Raw genomic sequence first — 23,286 nt, forward strand, 5'->3', positions numbered from 1 at the left:
GAGCTTACCCAGCAGCTCCCTGTTTAACCACGCAGGTCTCCTGGCTCCCTTCCTTGACTTCCTATATGTCGGGATGCTCTGATCTTGAGTTTGGTAGAAGCAGTCCCTGAACACTAACCAACTATCTTGGGCCCCTTTACCTTCAAGCAGCCTTGCCCATGGGATTTCCCCTAGCAATTGCTTGAAAAGGCCAAAGTTGGCCCTGCTGAAGTCCAGGGTTGCAATTCTGCTTGCTATCCTTCTCCTGCCACATGAGATCCTGAACTCCACCATTTCATGGTCGCTGCAACCAAGGCAGCCCTCAACCAGACCCTCCTTGTTAGTGAGGATGAGGTCCAGCAGTGCACCTCTCCTAGTTGCTTTTTCCACCATTTGCATCAGGAAGTTATTGCCAAAGCACTGGAGGAACCTCCTAGACTGTGGCTGGCTGGCTGAGTAGTCCTTCTAGCAAACATCAGGGAAGTTAAAATCCCCCATGACAACCAGGGCCTGTGACTGTGAGGCCACTCTTAGCTGCCTGTAGAAGGCCTCATCAACCTCCTCACCCTGATCTGGTGGCCTGTAATAGACACCCACAACAGTATCACCCCTGCCAGCCTGCCCCTTAATTCTCACCCATACACTCTCAACTCGCTCCTCATCCGTGCCTGGACAGTACTCAATACATTGTAGTTGCTCTCTCACGTAAAGAGCAACTCCACCACCATGCCTGGCTGGCCTGTCTTTCCTGAAAAGGACATAGCCATCAATGACCACATTCCAGTCGTGTGAGCTGTCCCACCATGTCTCTGTAATTGCCACCAGATTATAATCTCCTGCCCGAACACAGGTTTCTACCTCCTCCTGCTTATTCCCCATGCTGCGTGCATTTGTATACAGGCATTTCAGGGAGTGAGCTGAGCACACTGATTTCACCCTGGGGTATGGGAGGCCTCCCCATCTCCATCAATTCTAGAGTGCTGCCCCACTGATGAAAGCCCAGCTACAACCCCATCCCGCTTTGAATCTAATTTAAAGGAGGGATGAGAGGGTGCAGTCAAATTCCTGACATTTCCTCTCTGCCATTCCTTCCTCCTCACACTTTTCCCCTGCTCCAGCATAAGACCTTCCCCTGGGTTGCAACCTTTCAAGAAATGCTTCTGCATGGGCTCCTCTCCACAGGCCACAGTTCCTGTCAGGAGCCTGCTCATGCTCGCTCTCTCTCTCTCTCTCTCTCTCCTCTCTCTCTCTGGTCTCTCCAGGACTGCAGCTTCCTTCAGGGCATATCCACTTGCTCAGATGTGGCCCTCTCCACAGGCTACAGGGAAATACCTGTTCCAGAACCTGAAGCACCTCCTCTTCCTCCTTCTCTGACCTTGGTGTCTGCAGGATTGTTTCTTACAGTTCCTTCCTCACATACCAGCTCTGCTGAGCAGCAATTTGTCCTTTCTTAAATATGTTTTCACGGAGGTACCACCAGCATTGCTGACTGGCTCAGATTTGACCAGCAGTGGTTTAACTAGGGAGCTGTCTGGAACCAGCTGTGTCTGGCATGGGGCAGCCCCTGGCCTATTCTCACAGAGGCCACCCCTGCAGATCCCCCCACTACCAAAACCTTGCCACATAAACCAAATACAACCCCCTCCCCATGTCAAAATCTAATCATGCTATACACCAAAACTGAATACTTTCTTTAATGAGATGTAGAGCCACAAGTGATATTTGTTGCTTATTTACTGAAACTATTGGTTATCTAATATGGCCAAATTATGTTCTTAAAAACATTTTATAAGCATACTGTAAAAATCAGTTACCTGAAAGAAACACTTACAGCATGCTAACTAGTATGGTGTCCCTAAATAGTCTGCACAATTGATATTACTCTAATTAGAAGATATTTACCATTTAGATTTTGTCTGGATCCTATTAATCCATGCCCATTTTTTGTCAACAATTTTTTATCATGGGAATAATTGATCATGGATTCATTCATTTTACTTGATTGGAATTTCAGGCAAAAACTCAGCAAGTCTGAACTGTGTAATCAAGTGTACAAATGCATATAAACATTCATAGAATGATAGAATGGTTTGGATTGGAAGAGACCTTAAAGATCATCTAGTTCCAACCCCTCTGCCACGGGCAGGGACACCTTCCACTAGACCAGGTTGCTCATACCCCCCTGGCCATTTACCTTAAATATACAAACTGCAAAATGTGACCCTAAACACAAAAATAAGCATTTCTCCTAGCAGTACTTACTTTTACTGCAGCAATAAGACGAATGTAGTCACCAAGCAGTTCTGAGAACACATAAAAATCAGCAAAAGCTTGTTCTTGATGCAACTGATCTATCTTCTCCTCAACCTCTGCAAGCTGAGACAAAGCTCTAGATAGAGCAGTGTGGTCCTCAGAATTACCTAACATGGCAGCACTTTTAGCAAAGGCAGCTGTGTTGGCTGAAAGCTCTGAAACACAGGAGTGACATCCAGTATGATGAAGTTAATTTGTTATGTTACTCTTCAAGATAGATCAACCAAGCAGACCTCTGTCCTACAGCAACCCTAATTTACCAACTGAAAAATATAAACTATAATTCCCAAAGCTTAAGATACAATACGCAAGGAGATCACAATGAAACCACATTTAGGAGAACATAGCGCACCCAAAACTCTCCAACATCAGTAAATAATTTGCTGAGCCTGTTTTGTGATGCCTATTGTGTCTTGCAAAATATATGGAAGAAAATGTCACTTCAGTATTACCCAACCGCTTAGTTCAGAAAAAGTCCAAGTCAACAAAACAAAAGTCAAGTCACCTATACAGCAAATTTAAGACAATCTTAACTGGTCTGTAGTGAAGTTGTTCCATGCAGTTGTGAGTGCAGGGAGGAAGAAGAGGAAGAGAATTATTCAATGAAAACATCAACACCAGAGTGAAATTTGATTCCATTATACTTTTCTATTGACTAAAGTATCTTTAACAAGACTGTGTATACTGTAATATATTTTCATGTTTTGACATGCCTTAAAAAAAAAGGCATGCGACTTAGTGACTGGCATCTGTGAAGCTGAAGGTTTAAGCTTATTCATTAACAAACACTTAGGCAACTGTCTTATCAAACCTCATGTTAAATTATCATGTACAATGTTAACTCCTATGAAGGACCTTTGAACAAAATCTCATTGTAATCCAGCTTAGTTAAGGATTGAAAGCACAGGTTTGTTTATAACTGTGCTGCTTTTGCAGAATCATCAGAACACCAGAAATATTTGTAGAAGAAAAGTCTTCAGATATTTAAAACTATCACAATTTAAATACCACTATTTAAAAAAAAGCATTTATTGAAATCTAAGTGCAGGTGTCAAATCAGCAGTAATCAGATGCATTCCCATTTTCATTACTTCTTAAAATACTCTTTAACCTTGAGTACATCTGATCTCAAGAGATATCTGCCTCTTCCTGGTAGAGGTATGAGAAAGCAATTTAAGACACATTCATGTACTTTTAAAAGGGCAGAGTTGAAAGGTGACCCCATATTTAAACATAATGCAATTTGTGTCAGAAGGTACATTTATGGTCTTTTGTGTACTACAAATCAAACTTTGATTTATTTAATTTATATTGAAAAAAAATCATTGATGGAAAGCAGTCTTAACAAAACAGATACATGGGTGATTAAAATATTAAACTTATGGACATTTCTTCTCTCAAAAATTAAAATTGCTAGCGAAAGAAAGAGAAAAGGAGGAAAACTTATCTACACCTTTGCCTAGTGCTCTTCCCATACAGAGAAACCCCTTCAAAGTACAAAAATATCTTGATTTGTCTCCTATCAGAAAGCGGTATTGGGGAAACTAGACTAGGGACTCAGACTGGCAGAGGCCATTGTAAATGATAAATTAAAACCTGATTTTCTCATAGATACTGGAGCACAACCATCCATGATTAAAGCAGAATCATGTCCTGGAGCCATCCCTCTGAAACATCAGAAAATATTAGTAAACAGAGGAGTGGTTCCTTATTCAATTAAGGTAAAATTGGAACTTCCCTTTTGCACCCCCCCAAATACTAAATGCTACTAGGGAACCTAAATATATTGTGCATGCATATTCTGTGAGGCAAAAGCTGGATACAGGGCAACACTAAACAGGCTTTTGAAATAAATGATGAAGAAATAATTCTAGGGCCCCAGTCAGTAAGTTACCTTTTTCAGGACCAAATGGATAGGGGGTAGGAATTAAGTCCCCTAGTCCACTTGGCAAATTGATTATGTTGAACCTCTCCCTCGAATACTGGAAGCATGGCATTATATCCTTAATGAAGTTGAAATATTATCAGGCTTAGGGAAAGTTTTTCCTTGCAGGAAAACTGATGGTCTTATGACTGTGGTGGAACTTAATGGATGTTTTGCTGACATTCCCATGCCTTCTGCTGTGCAGAATGACAACAGCTGTCATTTCAAAAATAAAATCGTACAAGAATGGTGTGAATGTAATGGAGTTATCTGGGTGTTCCACCTGCCCTATGGACCCCAAAGTAATGGCATGGTTGAGAGATGGAATGGTCTACTAAAATGAACTCTAGGGCAATATTTATATACAGGAAAATGGGGTAAAGCTGTACCTTAAGCTGTTTGACACTTAAATAACTGACAGACACCCACCAGATTCCTGGTGGAATGAGCTCATTTTTCTGCTCTCCAAACAACAAAAACTTTAAAACCCCCACTGTCAGCCTGTCACTTTTCTCAGAGTGACACTGTTCTTATTAACTACCTTTCAATGGTTAAAATATCTGTCACTTTACTAACTCACTCAGAACAGGGCATATGGAAAACCATTTCTAAATGAGGACTCTCTCTAACTATCACTGAAGCTTGGATAATTTCCAAGACCAGATAATTTATTGGATGGATTCTTTGACCTGAATAAACCTGGAATGCACCCAAGGAATCATCACTTTACCTTTGTGGAAATTCCAACTGCAGGAAAATTATGATCATAGCACCCGTAGCACCCATAGCATCCTTACTTGTACCCTGTTCCTCCTTATTTCATGACTGGAACAATAACTGTGTCATTCAGTTCATGAACATCATCTCTCAAATGAGTAATGAATCAAACTGCTTGTATTGTTTACACCATCCTCAATCTTCAGATACTAATTTTGGGTGGTTAGGTGAACCCGTTCCTTAAACATCTGGGTACCAATCTAAATTGGCATACTCACTTCACAAAACAAACTCAAACTTTTAAGGCATATTCTTATGATAAAATGCCACAGTGCATTATAATGCCCAAACATACAAATTCAACGTGGGTGGGGAAAACAAGCCATTGTGATTATACTCTGCTCTAAACCCGACACAAACCCAGTTTCAGCTGATATGCCGTAATCGAATCAGAATTTGTAATGAATCCAATTTAAGAACCACATAGATCTGTAAAAACAAATCAGTGATTACAAACACTACTGTTTTAAATATTTCACCACTCTGGAATATCACATGGAATATTAATGGTACATTTTGCCAAAGATACTATAATTTCACTAGTCCTAATTCTACATTTTACATTCTACAGAATACTGGTTGGTTAATTACTAACAACAATTGGACCACCTGTAACTGGCATAACACAACCAGCTATATATATGCCAATTCTTTTCACACTATTTGAATAAGCTACACATTCCTACTCAAATTTGATCATCCTGACAGTGAAAGACACTTATCAATGGTGTGAGGAATATTTCCTGAGAAATCTTATTAAATCAAATTGATGGCCTACCATTCTAGCATCCAGACAGTTCTGGCTCTGTAGCACAAACACATATAAAAGTCTTCGACCACAAGGGGAAGTACTTGTACCATAGCACATCTTGTTCCCTATGCATTTCAAGCCAAAAATTTAACTACTACTTTTTTATACAACCATTACCCTGTATGCCATAAGCATTTTGTGATCGATCCCCTGGTAAAAAGACCAATGAGATTCCATCAATTTATGTGTGCATTGTTTCCAAGTTTAGGTATTATTGAGTTAGAAAAAGCTACTGTAAATATTTCTGCTATTCTTGGAATTGTCAAAAATGCTACTGCAGATGCTTTAACTAATTTACCATCGGAAATTAGTTGACTTTCACAATTAGCTATTCAAAACCATTGGGCCATAGATTATCTTCTAGCACCACAAGGAGGTGTATGTGTACTGTCAAACACCACTTGTTTTTATGCTAATGAATCTAAACAAATCAAATATAATATAAACATCATTTAAAGACAAGTTTGTAACTTTCACTAAATAACTCAAGCAACCCTTGTCAGAAGGTCTATCAACTTGGTTTTGGCTGTGGTCTTGGTTACTTGACTTCAGAGCATGGGCCTGTCATGTTCTGTTAATATTAGCTCTTATTATAGTTGTTGGAATTATGTTATTTTGTGTTATATCTTGCTTTAAATCTTTATGCATATCAGTTACTAAAAATCAATGTTTTATACTCTCCTCCCTCCTCAGATGAACATCCTTCGGACAACAAGCAGCCCATTATTGCCATGGAGTCCTCCTTATGACCCCATTACTAAGCTATAGGCCGTGGGCAAGAGGTGATGGTACCATCACCAGTGGTGTCCTTCCCTGTTTGTGACAGTGTCATGGGGTGGGATGTGACTGGTACCCCCTGCTCCCAACCCCTGGTAATATGGTTAGCATAACTAATGCCATTTTATAAGGCAAAAGGCCATTCTCTGTGATTGAGTGGGTCACATATTAGTCCCCTTTCCCTTCATTATCAGGTCCTAAAGGTCCTGTCAACTAAGTAGACAAATCGAACAGATTTCTTCTTCCCCACCCTATTGGCCTCAAGATTCCTGGGTGCCAGGCTGACTACTCCCTTACTGGCCTTGAAGGTCCCAAGCACCCAGCCAACCAGGTGGTGGTGATGACCCTGTCACAGAACAGGGAAGCATAGCAGCACACAGAGAACTATCTATAAAATCTAGTAGTTACAAGTCCTAAGTGAGAACTTGGACTGGAACTGCTGCTGGACAGTGACACCCGTGACCTCCTTGTGGCCAGGGGTGACTCCACCATAATTTGCTTCCTCCAAGGACTGAGTAAGTGACTCATATTCTTTTATGTCTTTTCAAGTCTAGATTATGATTTTATATTGATATGGCAAGCCAAGTATTAAGATTTGACCCGATCTGCAGAGGGTCCAGGTGACTGGAAACCATAAGCTAAGCTGTGCTATAAAATTCTCTGTTATGCTACTTATAAAATTGTACTACACTGATTCTGCTTACAGAAATCTTGTGCTATTCTGATTATAAATTCTATGCTATACTAATCACAAAATCCTGTTAAGAAAAATAAAGCTTTAATTGTAACTACAACTTAGTGCCATAATCATTCTGCCAAGGATCCCTAAAAGAACCTGTCTTTTCTCTTGGTGTTGGGTGACACCGTGAGATCTCGATACATTTATAGATGTCTACTGTAGCATACCACTTGCTAGTTATGGTATTAAATCTCTGCAAGAAAAAAAAATTATGCTAATCAATACTGTAACTTTCAAGTTCAACAGAAGGAATAATATATATTCTGGATAAAATTAAGATTAAAATCAGATATACCAGAAATACTAGAGCAGTTTAAACTAAAAGAGTTAGAAGACATTTGCATTAAAATTTACTGTAAAACTGTTAGTCAAGAGCTCTGACATACTAAGTTCCTGTTTCATTAACATTTTCTGAAGTTCTAAGCACTTAAGCTTATGCAGTCACATACAAGAAAAGTTACCTTTTCTGTGGCAGACTAATGCTTCAACACTAGCATGAAGTTTCCTAAGTTGCTGATCCAGATTCTCAAATTGCTGCTGTTTTTCTTCAAACCACTGACAAAAAAGGAAAGGGTCTGGCATTATAATTTAGATTACCAACAGCATTTCTTGTTTTAAAGAAGGAAATTATCCATTTATTGCTAGGATGGTAAACTGATACAGCTAAGACACCAAGCCAAAAAGAAATTACTATCTCATTTTCTACTTCTACAGCTTTAAAATGCAATTGTTGAGCCTCATTAATTTGACTCATTATGCAAGTAAAAAAAAAAAAATCAGCTCTTACTGCATCTGATTCGTTCATCTTGATTGTCATTTTGTTGACAGCATCAGCAGCCTTGTTTACCATCCTCAGTAATCCTGCTCCACTCAGAGCCTGGGTGTTAACCGCTCTGGGCAGCTGAAAGTGAATGGCAAATAAGAGCAAACAGACTGGTTAAAAGGCTGGAGGTTTAACTGGATGGGGAAAGAAAACAACAGACTATTTTCTTTACTCCTATGTGTTACAATATAGTGGAATCTAATTTCTCAGTTTTACTATTTTTACATTCTCAAAGGAAAACTTAACAATATAGACTATTTACTTTTCTTCTACACCTTTACGTTTAAATGGAACATACAACCTACTTGTCAGAAGTTATGAACTAGCCAAAGGTCCTAACTAGCCACCTATATACTACAAACTGCCACTACAGAAACAGAAAAGCTTAGATTTACAATAAGATACAGAAATTCTGTAAAACACTTCATTAAAATGCAGGATTCATACTGTGTACAGATCATAAAAAGTTGGATGTCTTTTTGCTTTTAAATATAGGCCAGGTTTCAAAACCTACCTCATAAGTATTGTGAGAACTGTGCATTTGTGAGGTATTTAGGAAATCCTCAGGAGTAAGTTAACAAACTTTAAACTGATATTTTTCTTTGTTAATGTTGGTCTAAACATGCTGTACAAAAAGGCCCCAATGTCAGGCCATTTACCTTTTGTATCTGATATTTTGTGTCAGTAGCACTGATAATTTAAGTTATCTGTCAGTGATGCTTTTGTCAGTATTGAGGCCTCAGTGACTTATTAGCATAGCTAAGATATTGACATTAGCCAAAAGACAATCCACTATTACAGCAAATCCACTATGCACATGTATAGACTTATGTTTTTGGAGACATAACAGGCAACCCGTTCCACAATACATTTAATTTTGTGAAAGGTGCCAGATAGATAGCACTGGTGACTGAAGTCCTCTATCCACAAAACATCTAGCATGGCCAGCAACACTGCATACCTGTTCACACTATCATGCCAATAAACCTCAAGCTTGACTCCTAGAGGTAAGAACTGTTTCTGAGCCAGTTTAATTCATAATCTTGATTAACCCTCAGTAGCACTGATTATGGGTGTTCATTCTGTGTATGATGAGCTTCACTCACAACCGGACAGATTAACTCACTTGTCAGATGTCATTGAACAGCAGATAGCTTTTGGTCACTATCAACCTAAGATTTATCAGAGGTAGAGGCAATAGACTTTGTACATCATTACCAAAGTAGCCTTTTGTCACTCTGTCCCATGAAGGATACAATCCAATTTAATTTCATATTAATTTAGAACATTAGGTCTCAATATAAAAAGTACATTACTTTGTACATTACCATATCTGGAAAAAAATAAGGAACTTAAAAGAACGTAAATACCTCAGAACTTTCCAAGAACTGCCTTAAATCTGGATCCTGCAACAAGGTAGGGTGTTTTACTGTTCTTTGTAGATACCTATGAGTTAAAAAAAGTTAAAATATTAGATAAGAAAACAGATTTCACGTGCCTGACAACATACAGAAAATGTCCTTTAGTTAAAGAATGGGTACAATGCAGGCAGCATGTAAACGGGGTTTGAACACTTTTTAAGTTATCTCTAAAGATAAGTTGCTGGCAGTGGTTTTCTAACCTAATTTGTTTACATCAAACTTCTTTTGGTGTCATAATTTGCCATAAATCTATGTTTTACAGTATTAAAATAATATGCTTGACATTTTTAACACCTCAGCAAAGGCTTCCTGCTCTAACAACAACCAAATTAAGCCAGAAAACAGATGGGCTTGTTTAAACACATTCTCATACAGTGCAGTGAACACTCTTTTTGACAGAGCTAATTCTGGTTGGCTTGTTTTAGAATTTTAAAGGAAGTCTTGGAGAAGTGAGCTGAACTTGTTCTGGGTATTTCTGGTATTTATTCACTGGCTAGACAGCCTTCAACCTAAATTAGTTCTACGCAACTCATCCACCCAGAAATTAAATCAGTGCAATTCCCTTTTGCAATTTTTTGTATTTCTGCTTGGATCTAAAAAACTATTGATTGTACAAATATGAGGAGAAGAGGGAAATTCACTAAAAAACTGCTGCAAGTTTGTCATAACTGATTTTAATATTATGTATTAATGGAAAGTGTCTGATATTTACAAAAATGCTTTACAGAAACTTAAAAACCTCAAAAGATCATGGGAGTATGAGAAAGTATGCAATATTGCTAATTAAGATGTACTAACATAACACCATTAACAGTATTTGCACTTTTTGCAAAGCTTTAGTTTTGCTCAAACCTTGGCTGTAAAGTACCAGAGCTGCCCCATTACAGTCACAAATTGCTTGGAATCTGAAAGTTTGAGTACATTGATATTGTAAACACAATGTATTTTCTCCATCCTCCATTAGATATGGCCACCAGATCGTTATTTTTCTTCCTAAAGAAGCTAAGAGTTGCAGTGAAACTATTTCATACTTTAGATTGTTCAATTTTTCCTCACTTGTTCTGACAGTCAATAGCAAGTACAAGTTAAATTTGACACAACAAAGAGCTTTTTCTTTAGAACTTTGCTGCTAGAGAACAGCACTTACTCCAAGGGAAATAACTAACATTTTTCACTGGAGATAACTAGAGGTATGCTTGAAGACACCTGTCAGACTTGTAGTATTCAAGTTCACTATTCTAAGGCATAAACTTCAGTGAATTCAATAAAAAAGTACATAGCTTTCCTGCCCACTTTCCCCATAGCTCTGGGCAATCTAGAAAGAGCAATCTAGAAGAGATTTCTTTGGTCTTTCTGGGGCACATTAATACGTTTTCCTTGGCTTTAGGAAACAGCAACATAACCACTGCCTCTAAATATCTTCTGAACACCTCTGTAGGTAGGTGACTTTTTTGGTTCTGAATGGAAAAGCTAGCTAAAATTGGATTAGGAACATGATGAAAAAGTTGCTTGTTGCCAGATAAGACTTACATGGTGTTTCTGAAAAAAAGAAACAATATACTGTGAAGCCTTCCCAACACTATCAAAAGTACTGAGGAGTCCCTTTCCCAGTATGGGAAGAGTGCTTAGCATCCACTGAAAGTGGTATACTAGTTTAACTCCTTTAAGAAAAAAATGAAAAAGCAATACTTGAAGCATGCACACAAATTTGTGAATTAAACTTTTCCTAATGCAAGTTCTGTTGTTCAAGTGACCAACCAAAGAGGAAACCAGTCATCTCTGTTCACAGACAGAGACCTAAAGCTGTCTGGAAGTGGTTGTTCAGTTGTCTTAAGTCTAATTACTCCAATCTCAGCTGTTATTACAAGTCTTCATATCTTATAACACCACTCTTTCAGCAACAGGCTTGGTGTACAGCCAGGATGCGTTTCACAGTTCTGCTGCAACTGACAGAATTACTTTAGTAACTTGAATGTGCAATTTTAAGTAGCAAACATTAAGCTGTATACCAATCTTCAGTGATGGACAATTGTAAGATAGGACAACCTATCAGTATTTCAAGGGTCAGTATCAATTCAGATGTTGAAAGGAAGCTGCCAAATTCATGTATACTGTGATTAAGTTATAAAAGACGTACCCATCATTAACCAATTGACATAAGATAAATGCTTTCTGACCACCTGCAAAATGACGGGATATTTTTCAAGTTTTAGATCCTTCTGCATGACAAGAGGGAGACAGAAGATTAAGTAATACATTGCTCAGAAGCAGAGTGCTTAGTTTATATTTAACTAATAATTAATAGATGCATTGTAAGTAAGAAACTAAACAATTATAGCTAACATAATAAATTATTTCTTAGTAGTAGATGTATTTGATATCAAAATTTTCAAAAATTGTAATGCATATGTAATAATTATGTGAATATAAGCAACGCAAGAGCATCCAGTATTTGGAGCACTTACGGAGGATGATCCCCAGACCTCCCCAGCGCTGTCAATAAAAGAATGCTGCTTAACAGTATAATTGACTCTGCTGTTAAGTTTATTTCTCCATTTCATTGTTCTTCTATTAGTTAACAGAAGGATGGTAGCAACAAGATTCTGCAAAGATATTTTTCCAATTCTGGAATTCCAAAAGCTCAAGAGATTAATATATTATCTTTTAGATATGCTGTTTGACATACAATCAAAAACCTTTGATTTCTTTTAATTTTCTAGTTAAACTGAAACTGTTAAATGGTGTATTGTTTTCATATGATATTATAATCACACAGAATCACATCACAGAACGTGCATATTATAAAATCATACCAAAATTAATTCTGTATACTTGACTCATCTGTCTGTGACCATAAGTTGTAGAAGTTTTACTTGTTGCTTTTGAAAGGCTTTACCAGCCGTGTCAACATGAAGGAATGATGCAGCACATCAGTAACAGTACCCTTTGTGATGCGTGCACCCCTCCTGTTTTAACTAACTGAACTCAGGTCCAGGCAGATGCTCAACAAGTAGGCCTAACCAGAGTTAATCCTATTGTGCAAGGCTATCAGCAAGAAACCAGCACCAAAACAAAACCCCACAACCATTTGTCTGGAGACTGGGCTGATAAGTGGCAGAAACTGCATGAACACAGTAGAAAATCTGACTTTACACTATAAATATGTGCAGCCATCAGGGTCATCAGCCATCAGCTCTCCCTCTATAGCAGCTGGCTGAATGGCAGTGATCACCACTTTTTCACGTCCCACCCAGAGGTATCAGGTATCGGTGGGGGAGAGGTGACTCAGATTCGTTGGTCCCCTTGGTTGGAAAAGAGTATACACAATACTTAAGGTCCATAAACAAAAGACTTTTATTTTGCAGTTTGGCCCAGTTGACAAATTGGTAGTGATATTGTAAAATTGGTGAACTGAAGAAACTTCTAAAACTAAACGTTAAGATTTTAGAATTTTAATAAGTGCCTAACACCTAACATTTGTGAACCTTATTCTTATTAACTTATTTTATTACTATTTTTTTTAATTTTAGGTATCAGCAGAACAATTTACATTATTTAGGCTCAATTGGTAAACAAAAAAAGTTTGCAGCACATGTGGGGCTCTAAACCTTACATTACTATATTACTTATAAAAAGGAAAGCAAAAGAACAGAAATAGAGGGAGGGAGAGAGGGAGGGAGGGAGGGAGGGAAGGAAGGAAAGAAAGAAGGAAGGAAGGAAGGAAGGAAGGAAGGAAGGAAGGAAGGAAGGAAGTCCCATCTCCTGTGGCTGGATGTTGTGGAACTGGTTTTGTCACAATGTTTGAGACATTACCCTTTTAGTCTCTCACACCCTTGAGTAGGGATGCCTCTCAAGGTTACCCCTTGGCTGAGATATCCCTTACCTGGTACGAGGCATCAACGGACTGCTAAGTGACATTTTTTGCATGCAGGTACCATTTAGATACATATAGTAACCTTAAGCAATGATCTTTGCATCCCATACTAACTTTAAATGTAGTAAATATTAGAGTATTGACCACAAATCCATCTGTACTTATTAAATATTTTACATACCTAAATTTAGTGATTTGAACTCAATAAACTAACTACTAGATGAGATCTGTCTGAGTGATCTCTGACTCTTCTCTGACACCCTTCCATAGCAAAGGTATTTGAACAATATCAGTTGTATGTCATAGAATCATAGAATAATTTGGGTTGAAGGGACCTTCAAAGGTCTTCTAGTCCAACCCCCCTGCAATGAGCAGGGACATCTTCAAGTAGATCAGGTTGCTCAGAGTCCCATCCAGCCTGGCACTGAATGTTTTCAGGGATGGGGCATATACCACCTCTCTGGGAAACCTGGTCCAGTGTTTCACCACCCTCATAGTAAAAACTTCTTCCTCGTGTGCAGCCTGAATCTCCCCTCCTTTAGTTTAAAACTCTTACCCCTTGTCCTATTGCAACAGGCCCCACTAAAAAGTCTGTCCCCATCTTTCTTATGGGCCCCCTTTTAAGTACTGAAAGGCCACAATAAGGTCTCCCTGGAGCCTTCTCTTCTCCAGGCTGAACAACCCCAACTCTCTCAGCCTTTCATCATAGGAGAGGTGTTCCATCCCTCTGATCATCTTGGTGGCCCTCCTCTGGACCTCTTCCACATGTCCATTTCTTTCCTGTACTGAGGGCTCCAAAGCTGGATGCAGTACTCCAGGTGGGGTCTCATCAGAGCAGAGTAGAAGGGCACAGTCACCTCCTTTGACCTGCTGGCCACGCTCCTTTTGATGCAGACCAATATAAGATTGGCCTTCTGGGCTGCAAGCGCACATTGCGAGCTCATGTCCAATCTATCATCCACCAGTACCCAAAAGTCCTTCTCCGCAGGCCTGCTCTCAATCCCTTCATCCCCCAGCCTGTATTGATACCAGGGGTTGCCCCGACCCAGGTGTAGGACCTTGCACTTGGCCTTGTTGAACCTCATGAGGTTTGCATGGGCCCACTTCTCATGCTTGTCCAGGTCCCTCTGGATGTCTTCAGGTCCCTCAGGCATGTCAACTGCACCACTCGGCTTGGTGCCATCTGCAAACTTGCTCAGGGTGCACTCGATCCCACTATCTATGTCATTGATTATGATATTAAACAGTACTGGTTCCAGTATGGACCTAATATTGATTTTCAAGCAAGCTTGGTTAAGAGGTTAATCTGCTATAATTATTTACTTTATTAACAGAGGGAACGAGTGAAAGACTTCAAAACTGTTATTATCAAGTACTTAGAATCATTAGTGCAAACACAACAGCAGGTAAGAAATTTTAAAATTTTTGTACAAGTTAATACTTAATATGTTCCTTATTAGATTATTTTTAAAAAGGCAGCCTTTAAGTATAGCAGTTTCTAAAACATGGAGAACTAACTCTAGTCTGTAATATATTGCAGGAGAATATAGTGATTGCTGTTTCTCGGCTATTACTGTTCTCACTTGCATAGCCCTAACTCAGGGAAGCAAGAAAGAAGCTTCATCAGGGAGGTGGGAGGGGGGGTTGGGGAGTAGAGGGTCTTGTTTATTCAAGTAATATTTGTAGATTGGAATAAAATGCATTAAATATGTGTGTAGGCTTACTGAAGAGACTTGAATACTCAAATGCTTATCTGCTCTTTTTTTTTTTAAAAAAAAAAAAAAAAGTAGTACTGAAAACTGTACAGCAGTAAACTAGCTTTCAGTGACTCAGAAGTAGGCCTGGTTCCCAAATGAGTGTCTGGAATCTTTCCTTTTTTAATCTGGCAATATAAACCTCCAACTTCGTTTAATAAAAATAAAATAATTAGAAAACAAAACACCTTTAGAGGTAAGAATGGCAAACTCATAGTGTAAACAAATTCTGTATAACTGTATTCTATGGCAATGTGCTCAGTGTGTAAGAATAACTCTTTGCAGATTTGTGTATTTATTACTTGTCGTTTTCATGCATCATGTAATAATGTGAATGGATAATTTACAAATGGACAATGGATCATGTAAATGGAAGCACCTGTGTTCTTACTTTGTCCAGTGGAGACAAATTTAGTACAAGAGGAGGAAGGTGTATGTGTGTTCTTTTCCAGCATTCAGTACTTCAAGTAAGGTGTGTGTTTTTTGTTTATTTGTTTGTTTACCTTCTCTGCAAGCTAATAAAATACTGGGAGGCATTTCTACCTGAAGCCAAATGCATCACCTAAAAGGAGACTGTTCCAAATAACAAGAAACTCTGAATGTTTGTACTGGACTAAATTCCACAATGAAATCACTTCAAAATCATCCAAATAAACCACTATATATTTTATGAATTAACATGTGGCAGTTTTATATACCACAACATTTTATTAACAAGCTGCATGTCATGACCCTCTTTGAAGTGGACTGTGGCATGTTATTCTGCAATACATAGCTGAATTGAACACTATTGTGTATTAATACTTGCACCAAAATGTGCATTGTAACACCAGAGAGCAGATATTTTTGTTCTTTACAATAGTGTCCTGTAATATGTTTACCTGATGCTTGAAACAAATTTAATTGCATTGATTAATGTTCACTTACACATTCATGTACAAAATCATGTTTCCGTGATTACGATAATAAAGAAATGTATCTTGTGAAACATTAAACTCTTATTTTGTTTCTCTCAATATTTACTGGTGTTCTTAAAAGTAGTATTTATAACAGATTGAGATTATATCAAAGGCCGCAACACACAGAACCATATAATGGTTTGGGTTGGAAGGAATCTTTTAGAGATCATCTAGTCCAGCCCCCTTTCAGTGCATCACTGAGCATGCCAGCTTCACACAATCTCATTTGCTTGCAAATGGGCCTGGCCTCAGCACCCTGAGACACATTCTTGGTATCTGATTCTTGATCTGTGATTTATCCTGTCTCTAGTACTATCAACATGAAGTAATTTTACTAGATTCTGATAGTTTGCTTGTGTAAGGTAAAAAGAATGCACTACAGATTGTGTCAGGTAGCTTTCTATGGTATGTAACATGGTAGAGGCCTTCATGATGGTGATAGCCAAAGAGTATGGAAAAATAAGAACCGTATTTTGAATGGTATTTAATTGCCCCCCTTCTCAATGCCCTGCTGTGGATATCTTTGCTAGCTCAGCAGGTTCAAAAACTTAGCTGTATAACAAAGCAATGTTATTTGTGCTTAATAGTTGTTCACAGGTGGAATATATAGACAAAAAATAGTGGCATTATTGTTTTTCCCTATTAAAAAGAAAAATGCTCAAGAGATGTAAAAATATTAAGTGATCTCCAGGGACTGAACTGTATTTATTTGATTTTTTTTTTCCCTTCAGTAATTAAGTCAGTGTATTTGGTGTATGTGGCAAGGTTTTGGTAGCAGGCAGGAGGTCAGCAGGGGTGGCCTCTGTTGGAAGAGACCAGGGGCTGCCCCTGTGCTGGACACAGCCAGTTCCAGACATGAACAGGAGAAGGGAACACCAAGGTGTCAGAGAAGAAGGAGAATGCAGTTCTATAAGGCAGAGCAGATATTCCCTGCAGCAGGCAGAGGACTCGTGATGGATCTGTCGTATATTCCAGAAGGAACTGCAGACCGTGGAGAACCCATGCCAGAGCAGAGCAAAAGTGTGAGAAGAAAGGAGTGGCAGAAAGAAAACATTATATACTGAGCAGAACCCTCCCACCCTCCTATTCCTCCAGCGGTAGAAGAGTCTGGAGTGAAGTTGAGCTGGGGAAAGGGGGGAGGAAAGGTGTTGATTTAATGTTTGTCTTTGTGTTTCTGACTACCCAAATCAGTAATTAAATATCTATTTTAATTGTCAATAAATTAATTTTCCCCAAGCTGAGTCTGGTTTGCCTGTGATGGTAATTGATAAGCAATCTCCCTGTCTTTATCTCAGCCCAAGAGCTTTCTTGTTCCTGTTCTTCCTGTTTTCTCTCCCTCCCTGCCCAACCATGCTGAAGGAGGGAGTGAGCAAGCTGCTGGGTGGGAGTTTGACTGTAAGCCAAGGCTAACCCACCACAGTTGATGTTAATTATTCAGAGATTAAGTATTCCCTAAATTGTGTTCTTTAACACTGTAAAAAGAAAAAAACTTGTATAATCCATACAGAAATTTATTTATACGCTCTAGAATATAGATTTGTGAAGTTACTTCATAAATTTTGATTACAGTAGTTATTTGGGAATTGTTAGATAAATCTTTTGACTGTTTGCAATAATTTACTTGCATTATGAAATAAGTATATGGCATATTTTTTACTCTTCCTTTGATACTACTGAGATGAGATGATTTTGCCACTGATGACTCAGATCTTTGCATCATTTCATCTGACTTCCTTAATTGATTACTGTTTGGTGTTGGAGCCTACAGGAATACCTCTTAAAAATTCTGCTGGCACCAACTGATTAATGTGAAGTTGTTAATGTTACTGATTTAATCTAAAAAACATTCAAAACCAAGTTAGCAATCTGTTCTTAAAACTGTTAGATTATTGGCCCTTGCTATTTTGAACATGTTAGTTTGAATTAACAAAGATTTCTCTGGAAAGAAAAAAATCTTTTAGTGAGTCCTGTGGGAAGATCAGATTTTTATTCAGTTGTTGTACATTACTATGGCATACATGCCCATGTTTTAAATATTTTTCTATTTTAAAAAAATGTTCTTATTAGTACTCATGATATTTCTGAGGAATATATAAAACTTCTTGAGAATAAACCATTTCTTCTTAGTTTTATGTAGGGAATTTCTAACAGCAGTGTAACTGAGCACCCCACTAGCAAGACTGTGCAAGTCTGTTGTTCCCTTACACACTTCACCTTCCATATTTGCTTAGCAGTTTTCCTTAACTAAGCGAAATTTTAAAATGAGCCTGCATTTTTCTCTTTCTGTTCTAAATGTATTTTTAAAATACCATGGAGTTATACAGTTCCTCAGAGGAATTCTAGGCTAGGATCAGAATTCACTGTTATTATTATAAATTAAAAGAGAAAAGGAAAATTGTGGGGCTTTTTTTGTTTCATTTTGGTTTTTAAGCTTGAGGTAGCTCAACTGCTGGAAATATGTTTTGATTTTCCTTCTTGGTGTTGTTTGTTTTATTGTAGGATGATTTCTTAAAAGCAAAGAGAGATTTTTAAAATGTGCTAACTGATGTGTGTTATATGTGCATCAATAAAACAGCCCTGCCATATTTTCTAGTTAAAAATGCTGTTGTCAGCTGAGGAAGGTACAAGTTAGTTGATTCCAGTGCAAATGCTATTTACACTTATGAGTTTTGTTTGTATTGGAGGAAAGCTAAATGAGTTAGTACTCAGCAAGCGCCAAAACCAACCAGGTACTCTGATCAGTTTTATATCTCCATATTTTCAGATACAGGCACACACATATATTTGTATCTGTGGGCAAAGGTATGCAGACGCACATGCATATATCAACAAAGGAAGGATTTATTGGGTAGTATTGCAGAGGGGTCTGTTCAAGGTTCCATATCAACTGATTTTTTAATGACCTCAATGATGGAATAGAGAGTGTGCTTATTGACACCAAGGTGAAAGTGACTGTGAATGTTCTGAAAATCAAGAGCAGAATTAATAATAAATTTGGTAATTTAGAAAGTTTATTTAAGAAAGGAAAAATGGAGTGTAATTAAATAGGAAATGATGGCAAGTGCTGTATTTAGCAAAAATAATCAGTAGCCCAGATTAAGGTCCAACAGATTAAATAACAGTTCTTCCTGAAAGGATTTGGGGTTTATCCTGCATCACAAACTGACTGTGTGTCAGAAGCTGATCATGTCACTAATATCATGCTGTTGCAAAAAAAGCAAATACATGTTGGTGTTTTCAAAGACGAATATAAAGTGTAAGAAAGAGGGAGTTATTCTTGCCAATTCCTGACCAATGACAAGAGGAATGTATACTGAGCTGGAGTACCATGTCCAATTTTAGGTACTTGTCAGCGTTTATTGCAGGGCAACAATAAAGTGTGGCAGATGCTTTCTATTACCATCACCCCACCCCCACTAAGGAAAGGGAAAAGGAGGAAAAGGGAGAGAGACAAGTTGGAAAGTTTAAAAGGCTTTACTAATGATACTAAGAATGAAAGAAAATAATGCAAAATATACAAAACCATTACTGAATTTCCCGGAGTAGTACAACAGCCTGACAAGTCTGGGAGGCATTTCTACCTGAAGCCAAATGCATCACCTAAAAGAAGACTGTTCCAAATAACAAGAAACTCTGAATGTTTGTACTGGACTAAATTCCACAATGAAATCACTTCAAAATCATCCAAATAAACCACATGGGGCCACTTCTCATGCTTATCCAGGTCCCTCTTGATGGTATCCCATCCCTCAGGCATGTCAGCTGCACCATTCAGCTTGGTGCCATCTGCAAACTTGCTCAGGGTGCACTCGATCCTATTGTCTATGTCATTGATGATGATATAAAATAGTACTGGTCCAAATACGGACCCATGAAGGACATCACTTGTCCATCCAGACATTGAGCCATTGACCACTACCCTCTGGATGCTAGCATCCAGACAGTTTTTTATCCACTGAACAGTCCACCCATCAAATGCATACCTCTCCAATTTAAAGAGAAGGATGTTGTGGGGGACCATGTCAAAGGCTTTACATAAGTCCAGACAGACGACATCCGTAGCCCACCCTTTGTCTGCTGATGTAGCTACACCATCATAGAAGGCCACTAAGTTGGTTAGCTAGGACTTGCCCTTGGTGAAGCCATGCTGGCTGTCTGGAATCACCTCCCTGTCCTCCATGTGCCTTAGCATAGCTTCTAGGAGGATCTGTTCCATGATCTTTCCAGGCACAGAGATGAGGCTGACAGGTTGGTAGTTCCTGGGGTCCTCCTTTCTACCCATTTTAAAAATGAGTGCAATGTTTCCCTTTTTCCAGTCACCGGGGACTTCACCTGACTGCCATGACTTCTCAAATATCGTGGAGAGTGGCTTGGCAACTACATCAGCCAATTCCCTCAGGACTCTGGGATGCATCTCATCAGGTCCCATAGATTTATGTATGTTCAGGTTCCTCAGGTGGTCACAAACTTGATCTTCACTTATAGTGGGAGGGACTTTGCTCCCCCAGTCCCAGTCTTGCAGTTCATCCACTCGAGAGGTGTGGGAAGAGAGATTGCCAGTGAAGACTGAGGCAAAAAATTTGTTGCATACCTCAGCCTTCTCCTCATCCATTGTTACCAGTTTACCAATCATGCTCATTGGGGGAGCACGCTTCCTTTAACCTTCCTTTTCTGCTTGACATACCTGTAGAAGCCCTTCTTGTTATTCTTTGCATCCCTTGCCAAGTTCAGCTCCAGCTGCGCCTTGGGCCTTCCTAACCCCACCTCTACAGAACCGGGCAAAGTCCCTGTACTCTTCCCAGGATACCTGTCCCTGCTTCCACTGCCTGTGCATTTCCTTCTTGCCCTTTAGTTTCACCTGCAGGTCTTGATTCAGCCATGCCTCTTGCGTTCCTTACCCATTTTCTTACATCTGGGGATTGTGAGCTCTTGTGCTCTATGGAAAGCATTCTTAAAGATCTACAAGCCCTGTTCTGCTCCCTTGTCTCCGAGGACAGTTTACCAGGGGGTCCTATTGACTAACTCCTTGAAGAGTTGGAAGGTGGCTTTCCTAAAATTCAGGTAAAGTCATACTCTTTGCCTGTTCCATATCCCCCAGGACTGCAAACTCCACGAGTGCATGACCACTGCAGCACAGGCTGCCTCCAATCTTGACGTTGCCAACTCACTCACTTGCATTGGTGACCATCAGGGTCCTCTGCTGCATCCCCCTGGCAGGGCTGTCTATTACCTGGATTAAGAAGTTATCCTCAATGCACTCCAGGAGTCTTCTGGATTGCCTACAGCTGGCCGTGCTACTTTTCCAGCAGATGTCAGGGTGGTTGACGTCCCCCAGCAGGACAAGAGCCTGATGTCTCCTGTAGCTGGAGTAAGAAGGCTTCATCAATAGGCTCCCCCTGACTGGGCAGCCTGTAATAGACACCAACCATGAGGTTTCCTTTGTTGCGTCTGTCTCTGATTCTTATCCATAAGCTTTCAACCTGCTCGTGGCTATTCTTCAGAGACAGTTCTTCACACTCTATCCATCTCTTGATGTAGAGGGCAATCCCTCCACCCTTACTTCCTTGCCTGTCCCTTCTGAACAGCCTGTAGCCATCAATAGCCACATTCCAGTCATGGGATCCATCCCACCAAGTTTCAGTAATGGCCATTAGGTCGTAGCTTTCTAGCAGCACAGTGGCTTCCAACTCCTCCTGCTTGCTGCCCATGCTGCATGCATTGGTGTAGAGGCACTTCAGCTGGGCTGTCAGCTGTGTCACCTTCTTAGAGGAACATCCCTTAATTCCTTTGAAGTATTTATCTGGCATTTTCCTGTTGTCTTCTATTACCTCAGGAACCCCTGGCTCATCTCCACCAGGTTTGCTCACAGCCCCATCCAGCCTGGCCTTGAATGTCTCCAGGGATGGGGCATCTACCACCTCTCTGGGAAACCTGGTCCAGTTTTACCACCCTCATTGTAAAAAAATTCTTCCTCATGTCTAGCCTGAATCTCTCCACTTAGTTTAAAACCATGACCCTTTGGCCTAGCTCAACAGGCCCTGCTATAAAGTCTTTCCCCATCTTTCTTATAGGCCCCCTTTAAGTACTGAAAAGCCACAATAAGGTCTCCCTGGAGCCTTCTCTTCTCCAGGTTGAACAACCCCAACTCTCTCAGTCTTTCCTCCTAGGAAAGCTGTTCCATCACTCTAATCATATTTTATGGTCCTCCTCTGGACCCTCTGCTGGGTGACAGAGATCTGCTATCTCTTACTTCAAAATATAGCTAGTCACACTAATGCATTATAAGTCATCAGTAGGATGTTATAGTTGCAACTAACTAAAGGTTTCTTTCATCCTTCCCCCTGCCCAACAGTCAATTTTATATTCAATAGTTGCACTGGAGTGATTTAATGCCTTAAAATCACAATGTCTAAGTAAGCTGATGAAGAAAGGTTTGCTTACTGGTTCTCTGCAACCTGAATTTTAAGAAGTTATCTGTTTGAAAAGAGGTAATTATAATTCTCCCTATGAAGTCTACATTTCCTATTATTAATGGAAATTATTACATTTCTACACAAAAATTGGGCAGCTGCATACAGACTCCAGAATCCACCTAAGTACAGATGATCCAGATCCCAGTTCCAGAGCCCATGTAGCATATTAAAATTCACTTTGACACTAAACAAGTTTTAGTTAGATACATACATTACCTTTCTAATGCTGCTCTTCTTTTTTCTATGAATTCAGCAGATGAAGAATCTTCCTTGCCTACTTTAACCTTGGTCATCCCTTTGAAGAAAAATGCATCATATTGATTTTATGTTATCATAAATAAATCATTAACATAACTGATATGATTAGAAGATTAAGCTCAGCTAAGTTTAAGCCTAATTACAATGAAAAGCACCGAAGAATACAAAGAACATAAATATCACATGCTGCACACTTTTGTGGGAAACAGATCTATGAAATATGCAATTTCATGTAATACATTTAGTGCAATTAAAGTTATTAAAAACTAGTTAAATTTGCATTTATTAAGAAAATCTAAAATAAGGTCACGGTCTTAATGGTCACTTGTGTTCAGAAGAAAAGTTACTCTAATAAAGCAGGACAAGAAATTAAATCTTAGTTTATAAGTTTATTGATTGGTACG

The 23,286-nt window shown here is 39.1% G+C and overlaps 1 protein-coding gene across 1 annotated transcript in view; it reads right to left on the reverse strand.

Annotated features, from left to right (window-relative positions):
* LOC308051391 (sorting nexin-2-like) overlaps window positions 1-23,286 on the reverse strand; it is a 47,621-nt gene that overhangs the window by 9,398 nt on the left and 14,937 nt on the right. The window contains exons 7-11 of the mRNA XM_080361819.1: window positions 22,841-22,919; window positions 9,514-9,589; window positions 8,108-8,221; window positions 7,782-7,875; window positions 2,242-2,447 (exon numbers count right to left, since the gene is read on the reverse strand). Of these exons, the coding sequence (XP_080217945.1) occupies window positions 2,242-2,447; window positions 7,782-7,875; window positions 8,108-8,221; window positions 9,514-9,589; window positions 22,841-22,919 (569 nt within the window). The remainder of the gene's footprint in view (window positions 1-2,241; window positions 2,448-7,781; window positions 7,876-8,107; window positions 8,222-9,513; window positions 9,590-22,840; window positions 22,920-23,286) is intronic.

The sequence above is a fragment of the Nesoenas mayeri genome, assembly GCF_963082525.1.
Source record: "Nesoenas mayeri genome assembly, chromosome: W".
NCBI classification, from domain to species: Eukaryota; Metazoa; Chordata; class Aves; order Columbiformes; family Columbidae; genus Nesoenas; species Nesoenas mayeri.